The 17,028-nt window shown below is 39.5% G+C and overlaps 1 protein-coding gene across 7 annotated transcripts in view; it reads left to right on the top strand.

The window, feature by feature from the left end:
• Window positions 1–5,890: 5,890 nt before the first annotated feature.
• The window catches only part of rapgef2b (Rap guanine nucleotide exchange factor 2b), a 104,163-nt gene continuing 93,025 nt past the window's right edge, over window positions 5,891–17,028 (top strand). For 6 of the 7 annotated variants that reach the window (XM_061685118.1, XM_061685116.1, XM_061685114.1 and 3 more), the window contains exon 1: window positions 6,124–6,545. In XM_061685118.1, the coding sequence (XP_061541102.1) occupies window positions 6,471–6,545 (75 nt within the window). In that variant the 5' untranslated portion in view covers window positions 6,124–6,470. Of the gene's footprint in view, window positions 6,000–6,123; window positions 6,546–17,028 lie in introns of those variants that run through there. The other variant, XM_061685113.1, reaches the window with a different exon arrangement.

Genomic DNA, 17,028 nt, shown 5'->3' with positions numbered 1-17,028 from the left:
TGGAAATTCGCCGGAAATGAGCCCAGATCCGGTAGAGGCCATCGAAATAAAAGCTTTACTGCATTTCAAAATAAAAGATCAACAGCCGGACAGAAAATCTCAACTGTGTTTGTATGTATCATCAACACGTGAATGATGTGTTTATTTTTTGGGGATTAAATATGTAAATTTTCCTATTACCATTTCCCCCAAGTACTACCTTGCCTCGCCTTCCACAGAAAGAACTTGTTTTTTTCTTGACTGATAATGTAAAAAGGAAAAAGTTCCTTTTGTCAAAAACATGTACCTTGATTTATTAACATTTTAACTAGTCACCAATTTAACATCATAACTATGAGCCGTCAAGCTAAACCATGTTTCAGCTGGTGCGTATGTCAATGTAGTGCATTTGTCTTAAAATTAAAAGAAGATGTGATTTCATAATGTCCAGTGTCTTCTGGTCCCGCTCGTCAATGGCCATTTTGCTGTCAAACTTTGTTTTGGGGGTTTTGTGTGACAGCCATCTTCTCTCTGCCATCAGGAAGTCAAATAAAATACAAAAGTCAGTTTGATGACTAGTAAATAATGCAGGCTCAGCTTTCGAACAAAATGTGAAACCCACATCTTTTACCCGAGATGCGCAATGTATTATTTGAACTAGTTATTAAAAAACAGTAACTTCTGTATTTCTTCAAATAACTACTATAATCTGATTTATATAATTTTTTCCTGTGATTCTGGCACCACAAGGTGGCGTTTCGAGGTCATATTTGGGAAAAATATGTCATGGTTGAGACTACGGCAGAATGGCACATGGCCAGAGAGAGCCAATCGCAAGCGTCGGCTTTAGAAGGAAATGATATGAAGAAGAAGAAAAAAGAAATCTGAGCTTTTGCAGATACTTTTCAAATGTAACTAAAAGTGTAATCATGGAAATTTCCAAAAGCAACTGTCATTGAATTACACATGTTCTCCTAGTATTGTAATGGATAACAGTTACATACATTTTGTCATTAAATTATGCAACCTCATTACATGTAATTAGTTCCTCCCCAACACTGCATATACAGCAGTGTAGGCTTAATCCGCATTTTAATAGAAATATTTTTTTTTACATTTTCCTTTTCTGCGGTGCTCATTTAAATCCCGGAAGTGAAATTCAATTATGTCATAAAAATAGCTTTTGGAAATTCCCTTTCTTTTATAACACACTCTCATCCATACGCCTTTTTTTTTTAGAATGTAGTTGATCCCAAAAAAATTGCTCAAACATTTTATATTTATACGTATTATTCATTTGAAAAATATCAAAGAGTAAAATCTGGACATGTCAAATCCCATTAAATGTTAAGATACTGCTGTCATATTTCATCTTTATTTAGATCCGCTTGAATGTTCACTCTCTGTAGGAAAATATTCATCACGATAAGCACTTTGACTGCCAATCATCTCTTCTTGACTGTGAAGAAGCTTCCAAGCTCTGAAGCGCGCAAAACACAAACAGGACCATATCTTGCCGAAGTGTGACACAAACTACTCGAGTGTGCCTATCTGATGCTCGCCCGTGCAAGTGTTGCATTATGGATGAGCTGATCTAACAAGCCAGGCGCTCAAGACTGTTGCGTCGGCGAGTGTCATGCGAGTCTTTGTTTGTCTTACGCTTTCTGCAGGAACTTGTGGCTCGCTCGGTTCTCCACTTCCATTCGTACGACGCTTTTCTGGACAAAAAAAAAAAAGAGAAGATGTTTATCGACATCAAACTGTTTCAAAAAAACATTCAATATCTAACTCAGAACAAAAAAATAGCGTTGTGTAACGACAATGTATTGCAACTGGAAAACGACACCTTGCCGTATTGATGTTGTATCGCACCTCTGCTAATGTTAGCTCATTCCTCGAATGACTAAAATACAGTAAAACGACTCGGTGTTTAACTAACTACAGATATTTTGTGCGATAATTGACAAAATGCGGGGGATTTTCGCCCATCCCGCGGATGATGTGCAACTAAAACGACTGACTGTCGGACTCATGAAATCACCGATATCGAGATATTTTGCTGGCAAAAAGTATTTATTACAGTGTTACCGCAGGTTTTTCGCCGTACAAGCCTTCGCTCGGCCGATTTCTTTTGCCTTTAGTGATGAGCCAAAATGCGAGTTAGGCGCACTTGGACGGCGGCGGCAGTCAACTTCCCAACAAGCATGAGACGGTGAGCAATTTGTCATAATCGCTTTCGGCTGTTGGATGCCAATCCCAGCTCAAGTTTACCGTCAAACTGAACACGTAACAGAAAATTTCAGCTTTGCGTACTCAAAACAACCACAAAGCCTTGCCCTAGAAAGGTCCGTTTAGCTCAGTGCTAACAGACAATGCTAAACACCATAGATGGGCTAACGAAACTAGCATTGATGTTGGTGCAGCAACACATGTAGACAGACAATCTAACAATACTCACAGGCATATATTCTTTTATTACATATAATAATATTACGGCTGCTTACTGAGTCAATTAGTTGTGAAACTCTTCTTTTGTGTATCATGCAGAATCAAATGAATCAGTGTATGCATTGTAATTAACGCTATCGTATCGCGCCTTATCGTGTACCGTGAAGGTTTACCCTAATTTGCATGCCGCTGCGTAGCGTGGCGGCGTTCAACGCGGCGCTGTGCTGCCAGCACCAGCCCACCTCGCCCACACGGGCCCGCTTGGGCAAAGGCGGGGGCGCGTGAGGGCCCGCCCTCCACAGGTACGACAGGCCGCCGCCGGTGGCCTCCGGGGACGAGGGGCCCGCCCCCACCTGCTGCTGCGGGGAAACGCAGCGCCTCGGCCGATAGTCGCCGATGCCATCTGGACCTCGATGGACGTGTGAGAAATTGATGTTTTATTCATATCTATTGATGCTTCGGACTACAGCATTCATTAAAAACTACCAATAAATAAAAGTCTGCTCTGTAGTAAACACCTTCATGAATTATTTTGTTGGTGACAAAAAATGTAAATACATTACATAAACTGATCAAATGGATATGTGGCACAAATGTGGGTTTTAAAAATAATATTGTTAAATATTATATATATATATATATATATATATATATATATATATAAGGTTTGGACAAATAAAGGGCTCCCATATAATAAACAGTGTACCTGTAATAAACTTTTATGTATTTGTGGCAAAAAAAGGATAAAAAATATTGTTCAATATGCTGAAAAAAACACATTGACATGACAAATGAGTTTTCTCTTAAAATTAATTTGACAAAATCTTACATAAAAGTCAGATTTTTTAAATATTATAAAATACAAATACGACTTTCTCTGTAATGAACAGCTATGCATTATCATTATTATTATAGTTATGACACAAATTGACAAATGCATATAAGCAACGACCAAAAATCTAATTGAAATTCTATTGTAATGTTATACATGTCGAGAACTAGCGAGTATGTTAATGACCTGATAATCAACTCATCATATATGAGTATGTTAATGATATGATAATGAACGCCAGCTAATGAAGAGTGTTTGAAATAAACCCTGACAGCTCTGTATTACCTGTAAAAATCATCCTCTGTCCTGCTGCAGCTCCTTTGCCTTTTTGCATGCTTTCCCTCAGCTTAATTCAGTTTACATCAGATGCAAAACGGCATAATGGTGTCCGCCGAGAGATGACGTCACGGAGGGAGGGGGGGCTCCTCTGTGTTCATGGGTCACGGTCGGTTGTCATGGGAACCGGGCTGCTGGTGGTGGCCTAGTTTACTTTATGACGACGGGGGGACGGGGGACGACTACGCCTCATGTCAAAGTTTGTAAACTAAACAAAACAGCATTGATGAGCAGTACATTACGTCAAAACGCGCCGGTTTAGCATTGAGTGCATTTTTCTATGATTATGAACAAGAAAAGAACTTGTAGTTAGTGACCATAAAACGCAAAAAATAAATATATAAAGAAGAATAGTCTGCTTACGTATCTTGCCGCTAGATGGAGCTAAAGTATCGTTCCCCTCCCCCCCCCCCCCCCCCCATACTGTGAACCCCACCCCTCTTCTTTATGGTTACATGGACTCGCCCATCAGCTTCCACCGGTGACTTCCATTTGTGTGAAGCTAACAGAAAGACGACGGGCGCCCAACAGGAAGTGGCAGGAGCTAAATGTTAAAGGTATTTTTAAGACTGGTGCATTCAATGTGATCCTTATTATTGTAATTTCACTTTTTACAGAGTCGGCCGAGACGATTAGGGGCTCCCCCAAAAGCAAATAACTGTCAAAAAAGGTCTGGAATAATTTATTTGTTTGTTTGTTTGAGTAGTCATAGGGGAAGAAAAGTAAAATCATTTAGTGGAAGTAGTTTAGTCTGATTACTTTGCACATTTTTACATAGTGTCTTCTTCTCCTTTGGGCTTGTCCCTTTAGGGTCGCCACAGCGCGTCATCCTTTTCCATGTAAGCCTATCTCCTGCATCCTCCTCTCCAACACCAACTGCCCTCATGTCTTCCCTCACAACATCCATCAACCTTCTCTTTGGTCTTCTTCGAGCTCTCTTGCCTGGCAGCTCCATCCTCATCATCCTTCTACCAATATACTCACTATTTCTCCTCTGGACGTGTCCAAACCATTGAAGTCTGCGCTCTCTAACTTTGTCTCCAAAACATCGAACCTCGGCCGTCCCTCTGATGAGCTCATTTTTAATTATATCCAACCTGGTCACTCCGAGAGCGAACCTCAACATCTTCATTTCCGCCACCTCCAGCTCTGCTTCCTGTCGTCTCTTCAGTGCCACTGTCTCGAATCCGTACATCATGGCTGGCCTCACCACTGTTTTATAAACTTTGCCCTTCATCCTAGCAGAGACTCTTCTGCCACACGACACACCTGACACCTTCCTCCTCCCGTTCCAACCTGATTGGACCCGTTTCTTCACTTCCTGACCACACTCACCATTGCTCTGGACGGTTGACTCCAAGTATTTCAAGTCCTCCACCCTTGCTATCTCTTCTCCCTGTAGCTTCACTCTTCCCCCACCACCCCTCTCATTCATGCACATATATTCTGTTTTACTTTGGCTAATTTTCATTCCTCTGCTTTCCAGTGCATGCCTCCATCTTTCTAATTGTTCCTCCACCTGCCCCCCATAGGATGCATTCCATATAGTCAAGACCTATGTTTTTTTTTTAAAACTATTTTCGTAACCTTTTTACCTGTGTTCAGCAACATCATTATTTAAGTATTTGCTTGACAGCTTATTGCTTATTAGATTTACTCCTCAGTTTTTGTAGGTGTTTTTTTTTTCAGTTTATAATTTGTATTTTATTTGTATTATGTATTTAAGCGCCAGCATACCCTGGTGAGGATAAGTGGCTAAGAAAATGAATGGATATTAGATATTTATTATTTTTCTATTACAGCTTTATTTACAAACAAATGTATACGAAAACATGAATAAAGACGTGAATAAAAAGATTTATTCATAAATATAAATATTTTTTTTCCATTTCTATAAAAATTTATTCATTTACATTTATTGATCATCAACCCCTTTAGTAGTTCAATGTTAAGTTTATTTCGAAAAGGCGTACCGGACCGGCTCGACGTTTCCCTCTTCCACCTTGACGCGGCATGCACATTTCAGAGTTCTGTTTGTGTCAAGCTCGCAGAAAAGACGACGAGTCTTTCAGAGTAAAATAACCCACGCCAAAACGTTCCCGAATTAAAACTCCCTCACATGTGTTTTAAATAACTGTTTAAAGTCATCTTTGATACCGGTACAGTGATTTTGAGTGTTGCTCATGTTGTGCCTTAAAAATGTGCACTTAATGTTAGCTGTATTTCGAAAAGAAGTACAGGAATAGCTCGACGTGTTCGTCTTGAACTTTGCGGCAGCCGACAGGACGCAGTCACCATGGTGGCACACAACAGATCAGCGAAGTGGGAGCGCCGCCGGAGGAGCTAGCTCGCACCACACTTCGTCGAGCTCCCAAGTCCGAAAGTCCAGCATCATGTTTCGTCCGTGAGTGGCTCGACCTCTTGCCTAAAATAATAAAAAAAAAAAAAAATGGGCACCGCGTTACTGCCAACGGGTTAGGCTTTGTAGTCCCACTCCCCCCACCTTTTTTTGTCTTTTTTTTTTTTGGGTCGCTCGTAGCAGAATGGCGGTGGTGAACTCTGCATAAAGGGGAAGGCGAATTGCAACAAGAGCAAGTTCGGCGATCCCCGGTTGACGCCCGGCCCAGCACCGGGCGGAAGCCAGGAGCCCAACCCGGGGGCGAGCGCTCGCTTCTCGGGGTACCTAGAGGGGCTCCGGGGCACTCCCAAAAGCCTCCAGCCCCGCTCGCCTCTTCGGGCAAACGGCTAAGCGGCTCTCGGATCCCGGAGAAGGAGGCCTTTCTGTCTCTTGTTTCCCCCTCTCTTGCTTTTTTTCGCCCTGGAGCTAAATTAACATTTTGAACTGGATTTAAACGCACCGTCCACTTCCAAGACTATGAAAATGGCGTCCTATGTGGATAACAGCTTTCGGGAGGCTGTGATGATGAACCCGGCGAACAGGACGCAACAGGTTTGACCGTTTATCTCTATATAGAAATACAATATTAAACACCCCCTCCCCCCCCAAAAAAAGAAACAAACATATAATGTTTCCTTGTAAGTGTCGGGTCGCGTATGGCTCCATCCCTCTTAAGCCGCCTATCGAGAGATAATCGGCGGCTACTTAGCATAGCAAGAGATGCAAAATGCTGCCGACAACAAAAAGTTGTCATAGTAGCATTCTAGATGCTAATCTTGTGCTAACGTATGATCAACTAAACTGATACACATTGGCCTCTTTTGGTTGCATGTTGTTATCTTTATGCGAGTTTTGGTGTCATTGCAACTTGGGTTTTATAGTCAGATTTAGTGGGGACTTTATGGAAAAGCAGCGGTCGTGGATTGGACCTTTTGCCTCACGGTTTTGAGGTTCTGGGTTCGAATCGGATCTGTGAGCGTCCTGTTTGGACCATTTGTACCCCCCACTCCTTGCCCAAAGTCAGCTGGGTTAGACTTCAGCTCACCTGCACCCTAATGACCACAAACTCTACAGAAAATGGATAATTACTCAAACTAATTTCCCTTGCCTAGGTCATTTTGACCCTTTTTTAAATTATTATTATTTTTTAATTAAAACAACAAAAACACAAATTCAGTAAAAAAAACAACAACCGAGAGTCTAGTTGCCTGGATTCAACTTTTACAGATTCCTGACCTAAAGAGAAAACACAATTTTAGCAAGTACATTATTATTTTTTTATTGTTATTGTGACAGTAAGTCAGGCAATTATGCTATTTGGCTAACGACTTGTAACATTTATGTTGTTCCACCCCAAAAGAGATCCAAGGTGGAGGTGTGAAAATGATAGCAGAACATACAAAGCAATACAAAATAAAACAGTGAAGTCGGAAAATCTCAACCTCAAAAGAAAAAGTACAAGTGAATGTATCAATACACAATTCCACATTAAGGATCAGTTGATAGATTATTGTTTCCACTGCTATTTTGATTTTTTTTGTAGCAGTGGACAATTTTTGTCAGGACTGGGGAAAAAAACTATTTGCCCAAAACAGAAAATAAAAATATTAGAGAAAAAAAACTATATATTCAACAAATTATTACAGAAAAAATATTAGGAAAAAGACAAATATTAGACAGAATTGTTGACAAAAAATAAAAGAAATATGAAAAAGACACAAATATTAGATTAACAATTGACACACTTTCGATCAGAGATCAGCAAACGTAAGTATGCAAAAAAAAAAAAACATTTCGAATGCCTGCTCGACTGCCACAGAAGAAAAAACATTGGGAGCCACAAGACCCCTTTGAAATCTAAAGTGAAGATAACAGTGCATGTACCTTTTTTTTTTTCTCCCCACCTGCATAGAAAAAAATGATAGTTTGTTGCATTAAAGAAATAAATTAACTGCGTCAGAGAGCACAAAATATTATATCTTCATGTAACAAAAACATTTTGAACTCGATAAAAAAAATTTGCTCAGTTGAAGCTTACTTTCAAATAAAATGGTCAGTGTGCATTTGAGTCCTCCTCATATTTATGGAATTAAAGCTGAACATAAATTATCCACCTGCAGTGAACCAAAAATGCGAATTAAAAATGCTTTCGGCGTTCTGTTATCATTTTATCGCGGGTGGAGCGTGCAGTGACAGTCAGCTCTCAACTTGAGTTCAAAAGAACTATTTCACTTAACAATGTACCAGTAAATTATACATTTGCAAAATAAAAGGCAATTAAAATATTTATTTTACCTGCTTAATGTGATTTTTGCTCCTGAACCTCAGCGTACAGTGTCAGCACATCTTAGCCGTTACCTTCTTTCACAGACGATCGTAATCTGTGAGTCGTGAGCGATGATTGTTTTTAAATATAGTTCACGTAGCAACATTAAAGATTTTTTTTTTCCCCCCCATGAACTTTACTTTTCTTGAATTTTTACAAGATTTGCCTACCGGGGCATCACATAGCGCTAGAACTCATTTAAATATAAATGAAATATTTATTATTTCAGAGGCACAGGAGATGAATGAATGAGCCACATGCGGATCCGGAAGCAAATTTTAGACAAAAAAAAATCTAATATTAAAAAAAAAAAGCAAAAAACTACACAAATATAATATGAAAAATACACAAATATTTGAGAAAAATACTACTACTGTCATGACTGAAGCTGTGAATTGGTATGAAATGTAGCCATGCGCTGACCATATGTAGTGATTTATGTTGTTGAAAAGTAACAATCATACAGTATAAAAACGGAGGAAAAGTCATAACGTGCAGATCCCTGCTTTCCATTGGAGCGCGACTCGACGGACACACGTGCATGCGTTCTTGCTTTCCGCTCGAGCGCCGCTTGCGCTGCAAATTGATGTTGCTCTTGCACACAATGGACGATCAATAGACCATCGCTTGAAGCAGCGGGACGCACCCGCTGGCGGTAAAGCATTCAGCGGCAACGCTGGCTTCAAAGCTCAACCAAGCTTTGGCCGCGCCACATTGTTATGCCCGCTGTAATTGCTAAGGAGGCTGTTGTGGCTGCTTGGTTTGGACAGCTGGAGACAGAGTGGTTTTATTTTGCTCACATAATTTGGACTGGATGTACACATTGTTCATAAACATTTTATGGTTAATTCTTATGAAGGCGTGCGGGTGTGGCCTCGCCCAATCGACGCTCAGAAAAGCGTAGCCCCATGTCAATACACCGATTCTAGTGAGCAATATGGTTGCGATATCACGAAAAGAAATTTACTCAATGGTATCAAATCGCCAAAGCACAAAATATTAAAACAAATATTTTTAAATAATAGTGATGCATCAAAATTTCAACAAAAGTGACTTTTGTCACCAAAATAAAATGGCCGAAACTAAATGTTGTTATGACACTAGCAAAAACAGGCTATACACACTTAACACTATATTGTAAAAACAAACAAGCAAAAAAAAACAACACGTCCCCACTGAACACAGTCACCCAACCTCCCTGCTTTTCGGGTACAATGTTGCACAGCTAACGTGGCTGAATATCATGTCGAGCCAATGAGGCGAATGTTCACTTCAAGTCTGGCGTCAACTCAGCGTTAGTCACTAACCATCGCCTCCATGGCAGCGAATAAGCCACACTTCTGACAAGTATCGTTGTCACGAAGGGAGGACGAGGAGTAGTTAACAGGAGAAAGACGGGGACGCCATGCTAATTACTAAGCTATCGTCACATTAAGTCGCAAAACACTAAAATAAGTGATTGTGCGATACAGTACACTTGTCACATAGGTCTGGCTGGACCAAGCATTATAGTGGCGAGTAAGCAACTTTGAAGAGCAAAATGGTAGGCAAATTCATAAGTGTCGAGAGAGAAAATGCTGTCATACACGATAACGCTAGACAGCCACACAGGGACCGGAACCGGAAGTGTACCTCATTTTTGGTTTTCAGTTTGGGTCAAGAATTTTCATTTCAGTGCATCACTAAAAAAAAAAAAATAGTAAACTGTGAGAATTTTTTTTTAACTAACTAGTCACAATTTTAAACACAAAAATTGTAAAATATTTGAAAAGATAATAATTGGAATACAAAATAATGTACAAAACAACTAGACAAACATCAGCAAATATTAGGAAAATGAACAAAAAAATATAGTAAATCCTCCAAAAATGAATTGCTGTAAAGATATTGAACAAAAAATAGATTATACACAAAAATATGAAGATATTAAACCCCCCAAAAATTGGATGGTAAATGTTACAATGTGACAAAAATGTTTGAAAATAAAACAAATATTAGACAAAAAAGTATGAAAATATTATATGGGAAGTACAGAATAATGAGAGATTTTTTTGTTTTGTGGCATGTTATTTTTTATGTATCATTTTTGTTTTTAAAGATGATGATAATGAATATGGTGAGGATGATTTTTATTATTATTGATTAACTTTTTGAAACTGCTGTAACGCCTGAGTTTCCCCTCCATGGCTCAATAAAGGATATCTGATCTAAAAATACTAAACAAAATACAAAAATATTAGATGAAAAATCCACAATTATTCGGAAATAAAGACACAAATGTTAGGTAAAAGATATAAATATTGTAAGGAAAACACCCCAGAAGTATTAGAAGAAAAAATACAGCACATTTGATGAAAAAAAAATACATTTTAGAAAGTAATTAGGACAAAAATATTTGAAAATAAAAAAAAAAACACACAGCTATTATATGTAAAATGTAAAGACATTATAAAAATAATACTGTTATTGAAAGCAAACAAAATATTACATGAAATTGGATGGGAAAAACAGATAAACGACTACTACATTAAGAGATGCTAAAATATGTCAGTTACGATCATTAAAATGTGAAACGGTAATATTAACCTCCTGAAATGTCATTGCGGTTTATGGATTAACCATTTCATCCCTATATTGTATGTAGCGTTACTAAAAAGAGTCAAAATAAAAATGACAGCAGTTGATTATCAAGTTTATGTTAATCAAGCAAGCCATTTAATCAAGCTTTTGTTTCCTGACTTAATTATCAAGTCAGATGGTCAATTGGATGTTAAATTCCGGTGGTGTTAATTGAATTTCACGCAGAAAAAGGTGGTGTTCACAGATGGGAAGTGTTGCGCTCAAATGTCTTTTCATTGTTTGTCGAGTGAGAGTGTCGTACCTTTTTTATGCTGAAATCCTACAAATTGGTAGAACCTCGCATCCCCCATGAATAGAAGCACATTTCCTACTCTTGGAGACACCGCGCTCGCTGCTTTACGACATCCCCTGTGGTGGGATTGGCGAACTGTCAGAGGGAGATCAAGACTGGCCCCGGTTGACCCTCGGTCTTGCGCCATTGCCGCTTGGCAGGTGACAGTGTTGTTTTTGGCAGCCATTTTCATTTTTTGTCTTGGTCACATTTCACTATGTTCATAGTTTTATGTATTTTCTCTTTTTTGGATCTTGTACTACCTCCGAACCTGGGAAACCTATGTGGGTGGGGGGGAGGTTGAAGCCATTTTGTGTGAAAAGGGATAGGCCGAGGGGGTCAACCTCCAATTTTTACGGTTATGGTTCCTTTCAGGGTTGACTTTGTCCTCTCCTCTCATTGTGCTGGTTTTCATAAAGAACTGGGGCATTGAAAAATGATGGGAAATGCCGGGGTTAAAAGGCAGCAGCGCCTTTCACTCTGCCCTTTTTCACCGTTTTGTGTGAAAGGTACATCAACACGACCTGTGAATTTCCTAAGCTGCTGAGGTTGTATTGCAGGTTGTGTGGAAGGAAATAGAGGCAAACTGATAGATTAACACTTGACACTCACTTTTCCCACCCTGTTGTGTTGGCAAACAAATATCTACCGTCGCATCTCCAATTTTGAGGAAACTGTGTGAAACAGGCTAGCGTATAAGGGTCTTTAGGCAATGGTAACGATAAAAACGGTCCGCTTCGCACTTACCTTGACCCGTGACCGGTAACATCTGTTCGTTTCCAGCCAGGTGGCCAAGGCTAAAGGCCACAAGTGGCGTCATCCACCGCGGTGACAGCATTCCTGCCATACTTGCGTACTGGCAACAATCAAGGGTACAGACACACGCACACACACACACACACACACACACACACACACACACACACACACACACACACACACACACGCACGCACACACCAAAAAATGCAATAGGAAGTGATCGCTGCAAGTTATAAAACCATTTAGGAAATCAGGGAAAAGTGTTAATATACGTTTTGAGCTCAAACAGGATGAACGGCCACTGAAACAGAACACCCTTTCCGCCTGATTTTTTCCGAAAAAGGGTGTTGGTTCGCCATTTCCTTCCTTGCCCTGTTGTGTCGAGTCTTCAGGATTTTTAAGCGTTCTAATCACACCCGGGCGACAAGGGAGTTTTCCAATCCGCCAAGCTTCCAGTTGGTCCTGGAGCGATGTCACGTTTAAAAAAAAAAAATTATTTTTTTAAAAATTTGAGCCATAGTGCTTCTGCATGTCGCGGTCATCGCGCTGACGTATTCCCGCTGTGTTTGAATATAGCAAGGACGCTTTCATTCAATTCCGTGCAGTCCAGCCTCGTCCAGGACCATTGTAAGCTCGTAAAACATCACCCTGACGCGCCATAGACGCGTAAAGCAAAACAATTATTCTATTAAAATGATTGATTATTCAGTTTTCCGAAAAACATTGAGACTATGGAATTGCGGGATATGTCAAATGTGTTCACCAGTGTGGCCAGAAATGACATCAGTTACACTATCTGCAGCTTCTCAAACACACTAGTGTACTGTATAGCCCTTTGTGCTGTTACACACACACACACACACACACACACACACACACACACACAAGACAAATATACACGAGTTTATGTTTAAACTGGAGTTGAAGGGAACAAAGCATCGACTGAAGCACAGAACCACGAAAAAGCTTTCGAGCGTTGTTTTTTTTTTTTTTTTTGTATTGTAGAGAATTTACAAATTAGTTTGAACATTTAGACCGGTGATTTACAACTTTTATGGAGTGAAGTCACATATTTTACAATTGGAAATTGTCACGGCACACCAACAAACAAAAATGTCAGAAAAAGTAGATACACAGTAATTACTGTATGTACTTCCTGCCATCTAATCGAAGATCATTTATTTGTTCTGCCTTTCACTATGCCTCACTGGCATAGAAGAACAAAGATACATTATTTCTTGTAAATAATTTTTTGGAGCAGTTAAGTAAAATTTCCCACGGCACACCTGAAGATCGCTGATGGCACGCTAATGTGCCACGGCACACTGGTTGGGAATAACTGATTTTGACTCTTGGGTGTAGTCATTAGGTTGTCCACAGATCCTTAAAAAGTTTTAAAAAGATACTTTCCAAAATGAAGGCTTTTTAATTATCCTTAAATACGTCACTTTTTCGAATATGTCAAACCTGCTGATGATTGTATTTCATATTGTCTGTTAAAATGTCTTAAAATATCGCACTACAAGATACAAATTCTCTATCGCATTCGTAATGGTCGGATTTAGTGAATGAGAGGTCTTCAATGTTATCTTGTAAAGTCTCCATTTTAGCTTCTTTAAACCCGTTTTGTGCTAAACGTCATGAGTTGTGTATTCTGAGTAAACTTGCCGAGCTACATGTTCATCTGTCCAACATCTGAGCCTCACGGTCCAAGCTGGTACAGCGAGACTACTGAAAAATGTGCTTCGTGAGCTCATCGTTTCGCTACGCGGGGTGATTGGTAACGTCATGATGAAGTGATTTAAAAAGTGTCTCTCGAGGCTCTGCTAGCGTTCCAGTCCTGCGAGTTGATATACAACGGATTCCCTGAGTTATGCGAGTGTTGCATATTTGTCGGAGTAGGTGATGAAACTTGTGATTTACACTCCCAGTGAAATTTTACTTCAGGAATGCATTGTGCAGACACATTTTTGTGATTCTTGGCATATTCTTCTAGTCTTGGTTACTCCTACCTTTCAAGCCTAATTCCAAATTGGCCAAGTCACTTTTGAATTGGAGATGATTTTCTAGTCAGGTCTGTGTCGTGTGGCGTACCCAAAAACCGTTGTTGCCTGTTACGATTAGATGTTCCATTATAGCTTTGTTGTTAGCATTGTTTTCAGCCGTAGCAGTCTGAGTCCACAGGCGGGAAAAACACTCGCAATCGAATGTTCCAAATCACAACGACTTCAAGTAGGGCTGCACGATATTGGGAAAAAAATACTATTGCGAAGAAAATGATATTGCGATTTTTATTATTTATTTTTGTATTTATTTTATTATTTATTTTTTATTTATTTTATTTATTTATTTAAAAAAATGTTTAATTACATTTTTTTTTGTAACCCCGCAATATACATTGTGATGTGAAAAAAATACAGGATGACATAGTTGTGATGTAAAAATCAGCACACCTTTTTCTTTTTACCTCTATGTATTTTTTGGATAGTTTATAATAGCTTCAATATAAAATTAACTTTGCTCAGTAGAGCACAGACGTATACGGTGTTATTGTGTGGCATTTACTTCTATTTAAATGCACTGTAGTATTGAGTAGGTAAGTGTCCAGCCAGACATGAAGTTAAAATAATTTATTTTTATGCCAAATGATACAGTAGTGCGTATAGTCATTAGAACATTCCTAACATTAATCTTAAATTTTACACGTTTTAACATAATATGCATTAGTATTTCTATATTTGAGTGTATTACTTTAAACAACACATTACTGTGTGTACCTTGTGCCGAGACTGATTTTAGCTATCGTGGTTGATTTCCCAGATTGGGCCCGACAGATTTTGACAGGTAGAACAAAACTCCTTGTAGTTTGACATAATCCATGATCAATGATTTTTTTCCCCCCACAACGGCAAAATGAAAAGTCTAAGATGTTATATATATTTTTTTTTTGGGGGGTGGGGGGGGGATGTCTTCTGTGTAGTGTGACAAAATGAAGGACAACCCTCCAACAGATCACCTGACGTTGACCAATAGGGTTCGCGTCTTGAAACGGCGCATCACTTGCCTTGCTTGCCATTGTCAGCATTTATTTGCACACACAAACCAATGTTCACTGAAACTTTAGAGCATGAATAGACAGAACGCAGGAAGCTCGCATCCTAACCCCCAAAAATCTGGGGTGAAGAGCACCTAAAAAAAATGGTCGCAGATTAAAAAGTAATAAAACCACATTTCTTTATGATTAGCATTGTTTTTAGCATTTTAGCACAGTTGGACTTAATGTCATAGTCTTGATTTGTTTCACAGTCAGCAATAGCTTAATCATATCAGAGCTTTGAATTGGCCCAAAGCTAAAGTATCGAGAAGCTAAGAAACTTCGTACAACTTTAACTCACTTTAACAAACAACGCCCCTAAAATTGTAAAAGCTGCTCACGTTTGCATTGTTCTCCCTGCTGTGCTTTAACGTCCGGCCGGGCCTTGAATGGAGGGACTTTGTGGCCTCCTGAGTTTTATATGTAGGTCGAACAGACTCGTTTGATGTGCGTCGCCTTCTTTTCGTAAGTTTATTTTCACCCTCGACCCTGTGTTTGTTTGTAACTCCAAACGCCGGCATTCAGTTATCTTGCCACCTTCAGGGTCACGCTTTGCATTTTTTTGTTTCTGTCCCACTCACTCATGCATGCACACTAGTGTCAAAGGCATGGCCCAGTTGCTTTTGTTCACATTCCTTCAGATATTTATAAAGTAGGAAGAAAAACAGCTCGGCAGGCGCCAGAAATTTCATTGGCCTTTGTAACGGAAAGTGCCAGCTGAAGCTACGTTCATGACCACTGATGGGGAACCGCAATCTTTGCATACTTAGCCCGAAGACCTACTAGGCCAAGGAGGATAAACCCTTTCTGACGTAACCTGTTTACATGGACGCGATTGAGTTACGCTATAAAGGCTTGTCATGAAAATAGAGGGAGTTCTTCTTAATTGAGGTTTTGGGAATGTTGCCATTTGGAGAAATAAAGTCTAAAACGTAGATAGAAACAATGTGCTTTACTATTGCAACAGGCATGGAAGCAGGAGTTCAGAACATTCCAATATATTAATTATAAAAAAATTTATCATTAATGTATGGCTCACATCTGCCGCCAAATCACTCAACAGGAAAACCGTCTTACGGTTTGCCAGCTAACAGCCAGCCGCTAACCAGAGCGAAAATGGCCAACTACGCTCTCATTCGCTGAAATGTTGTCAATGACAAGTTAGGCATCGTTTAGCTTCAGGCCTGCACTCGCCCACATAATCTGCAGTATAATCTGCCTCTTGGCGAACTGCTGAGACATGACTCGCATCAGACGGCGAGCTGATTAATTTAGCGTGATTAGGGGTCCCTAAATCCCAGAATATGGCTCCGACACGCCTCTAATGCTTGTTTACAGCGCTGCTCACAACGACACACACTAAGACACAAACTAGGTCAACAGCGCTGTAGTGTATCAGTGGTATGGATCAAAGGATTTTTGTTTTGATTTAATCAAGGCATAGTTGCAGTTTTACAAAATTAATGTAATGTCCTGATTTGGGGTGGGAATTACAGTATGAGATTCTGCCAACACTGATATCACAGTACAGCCATAATGAGACAAATCTCGATGGCAAATGTTTTTTTCGCAATAGCAAAGCAAAAAAAAAAAGGTTTACTTAAAAAATAAGAGATGCACCACAAATGATTGATTCAGCAGATTTTTTTAGTTGTGTAAATGAAAAAAAAAACATTGGGAATTTGCAGAGGAGCCAAATGTGATTAGCATGACATTATAAAATCATGTTTTCATTGCTCATTTAGATGCTATGCTGGTATTTTCCCCCATCGCTATGAATAAATACATTTAAAATATCAATATTTGGTCCTGAAAAACGATTCCAGTATCCGGCTGGTATCTGAGAATCAATATTTCAGTATGGATCTGCCCAGCACTACTGCGTGGCTGTAGCTCAACTTCCGAAAGCTGACATCATGTTGTTGTTCTTTTCTTCATGCAGAC

The sequence above is a fragment of the Phycodurus eques genome, chromosome 9 (genome assembly GCF_024500275.1).
Source record: "Phycodurus eques isolate BA_2022a chromosome 9, UOR_Pequ_1.1, whole genome shotgun sequence".
Taxonomy (NCBI): Eukaryota; Metazoa; Chordata; class Actinopteri; order Syngnathiformes; family Syngnathidae; genus Phycodurus; species Phycodurus eques.
Note: the sequence above shows the minus strand (reverse complement) of the source record. Positions and strands in the feature narration are given on the sequence as shown.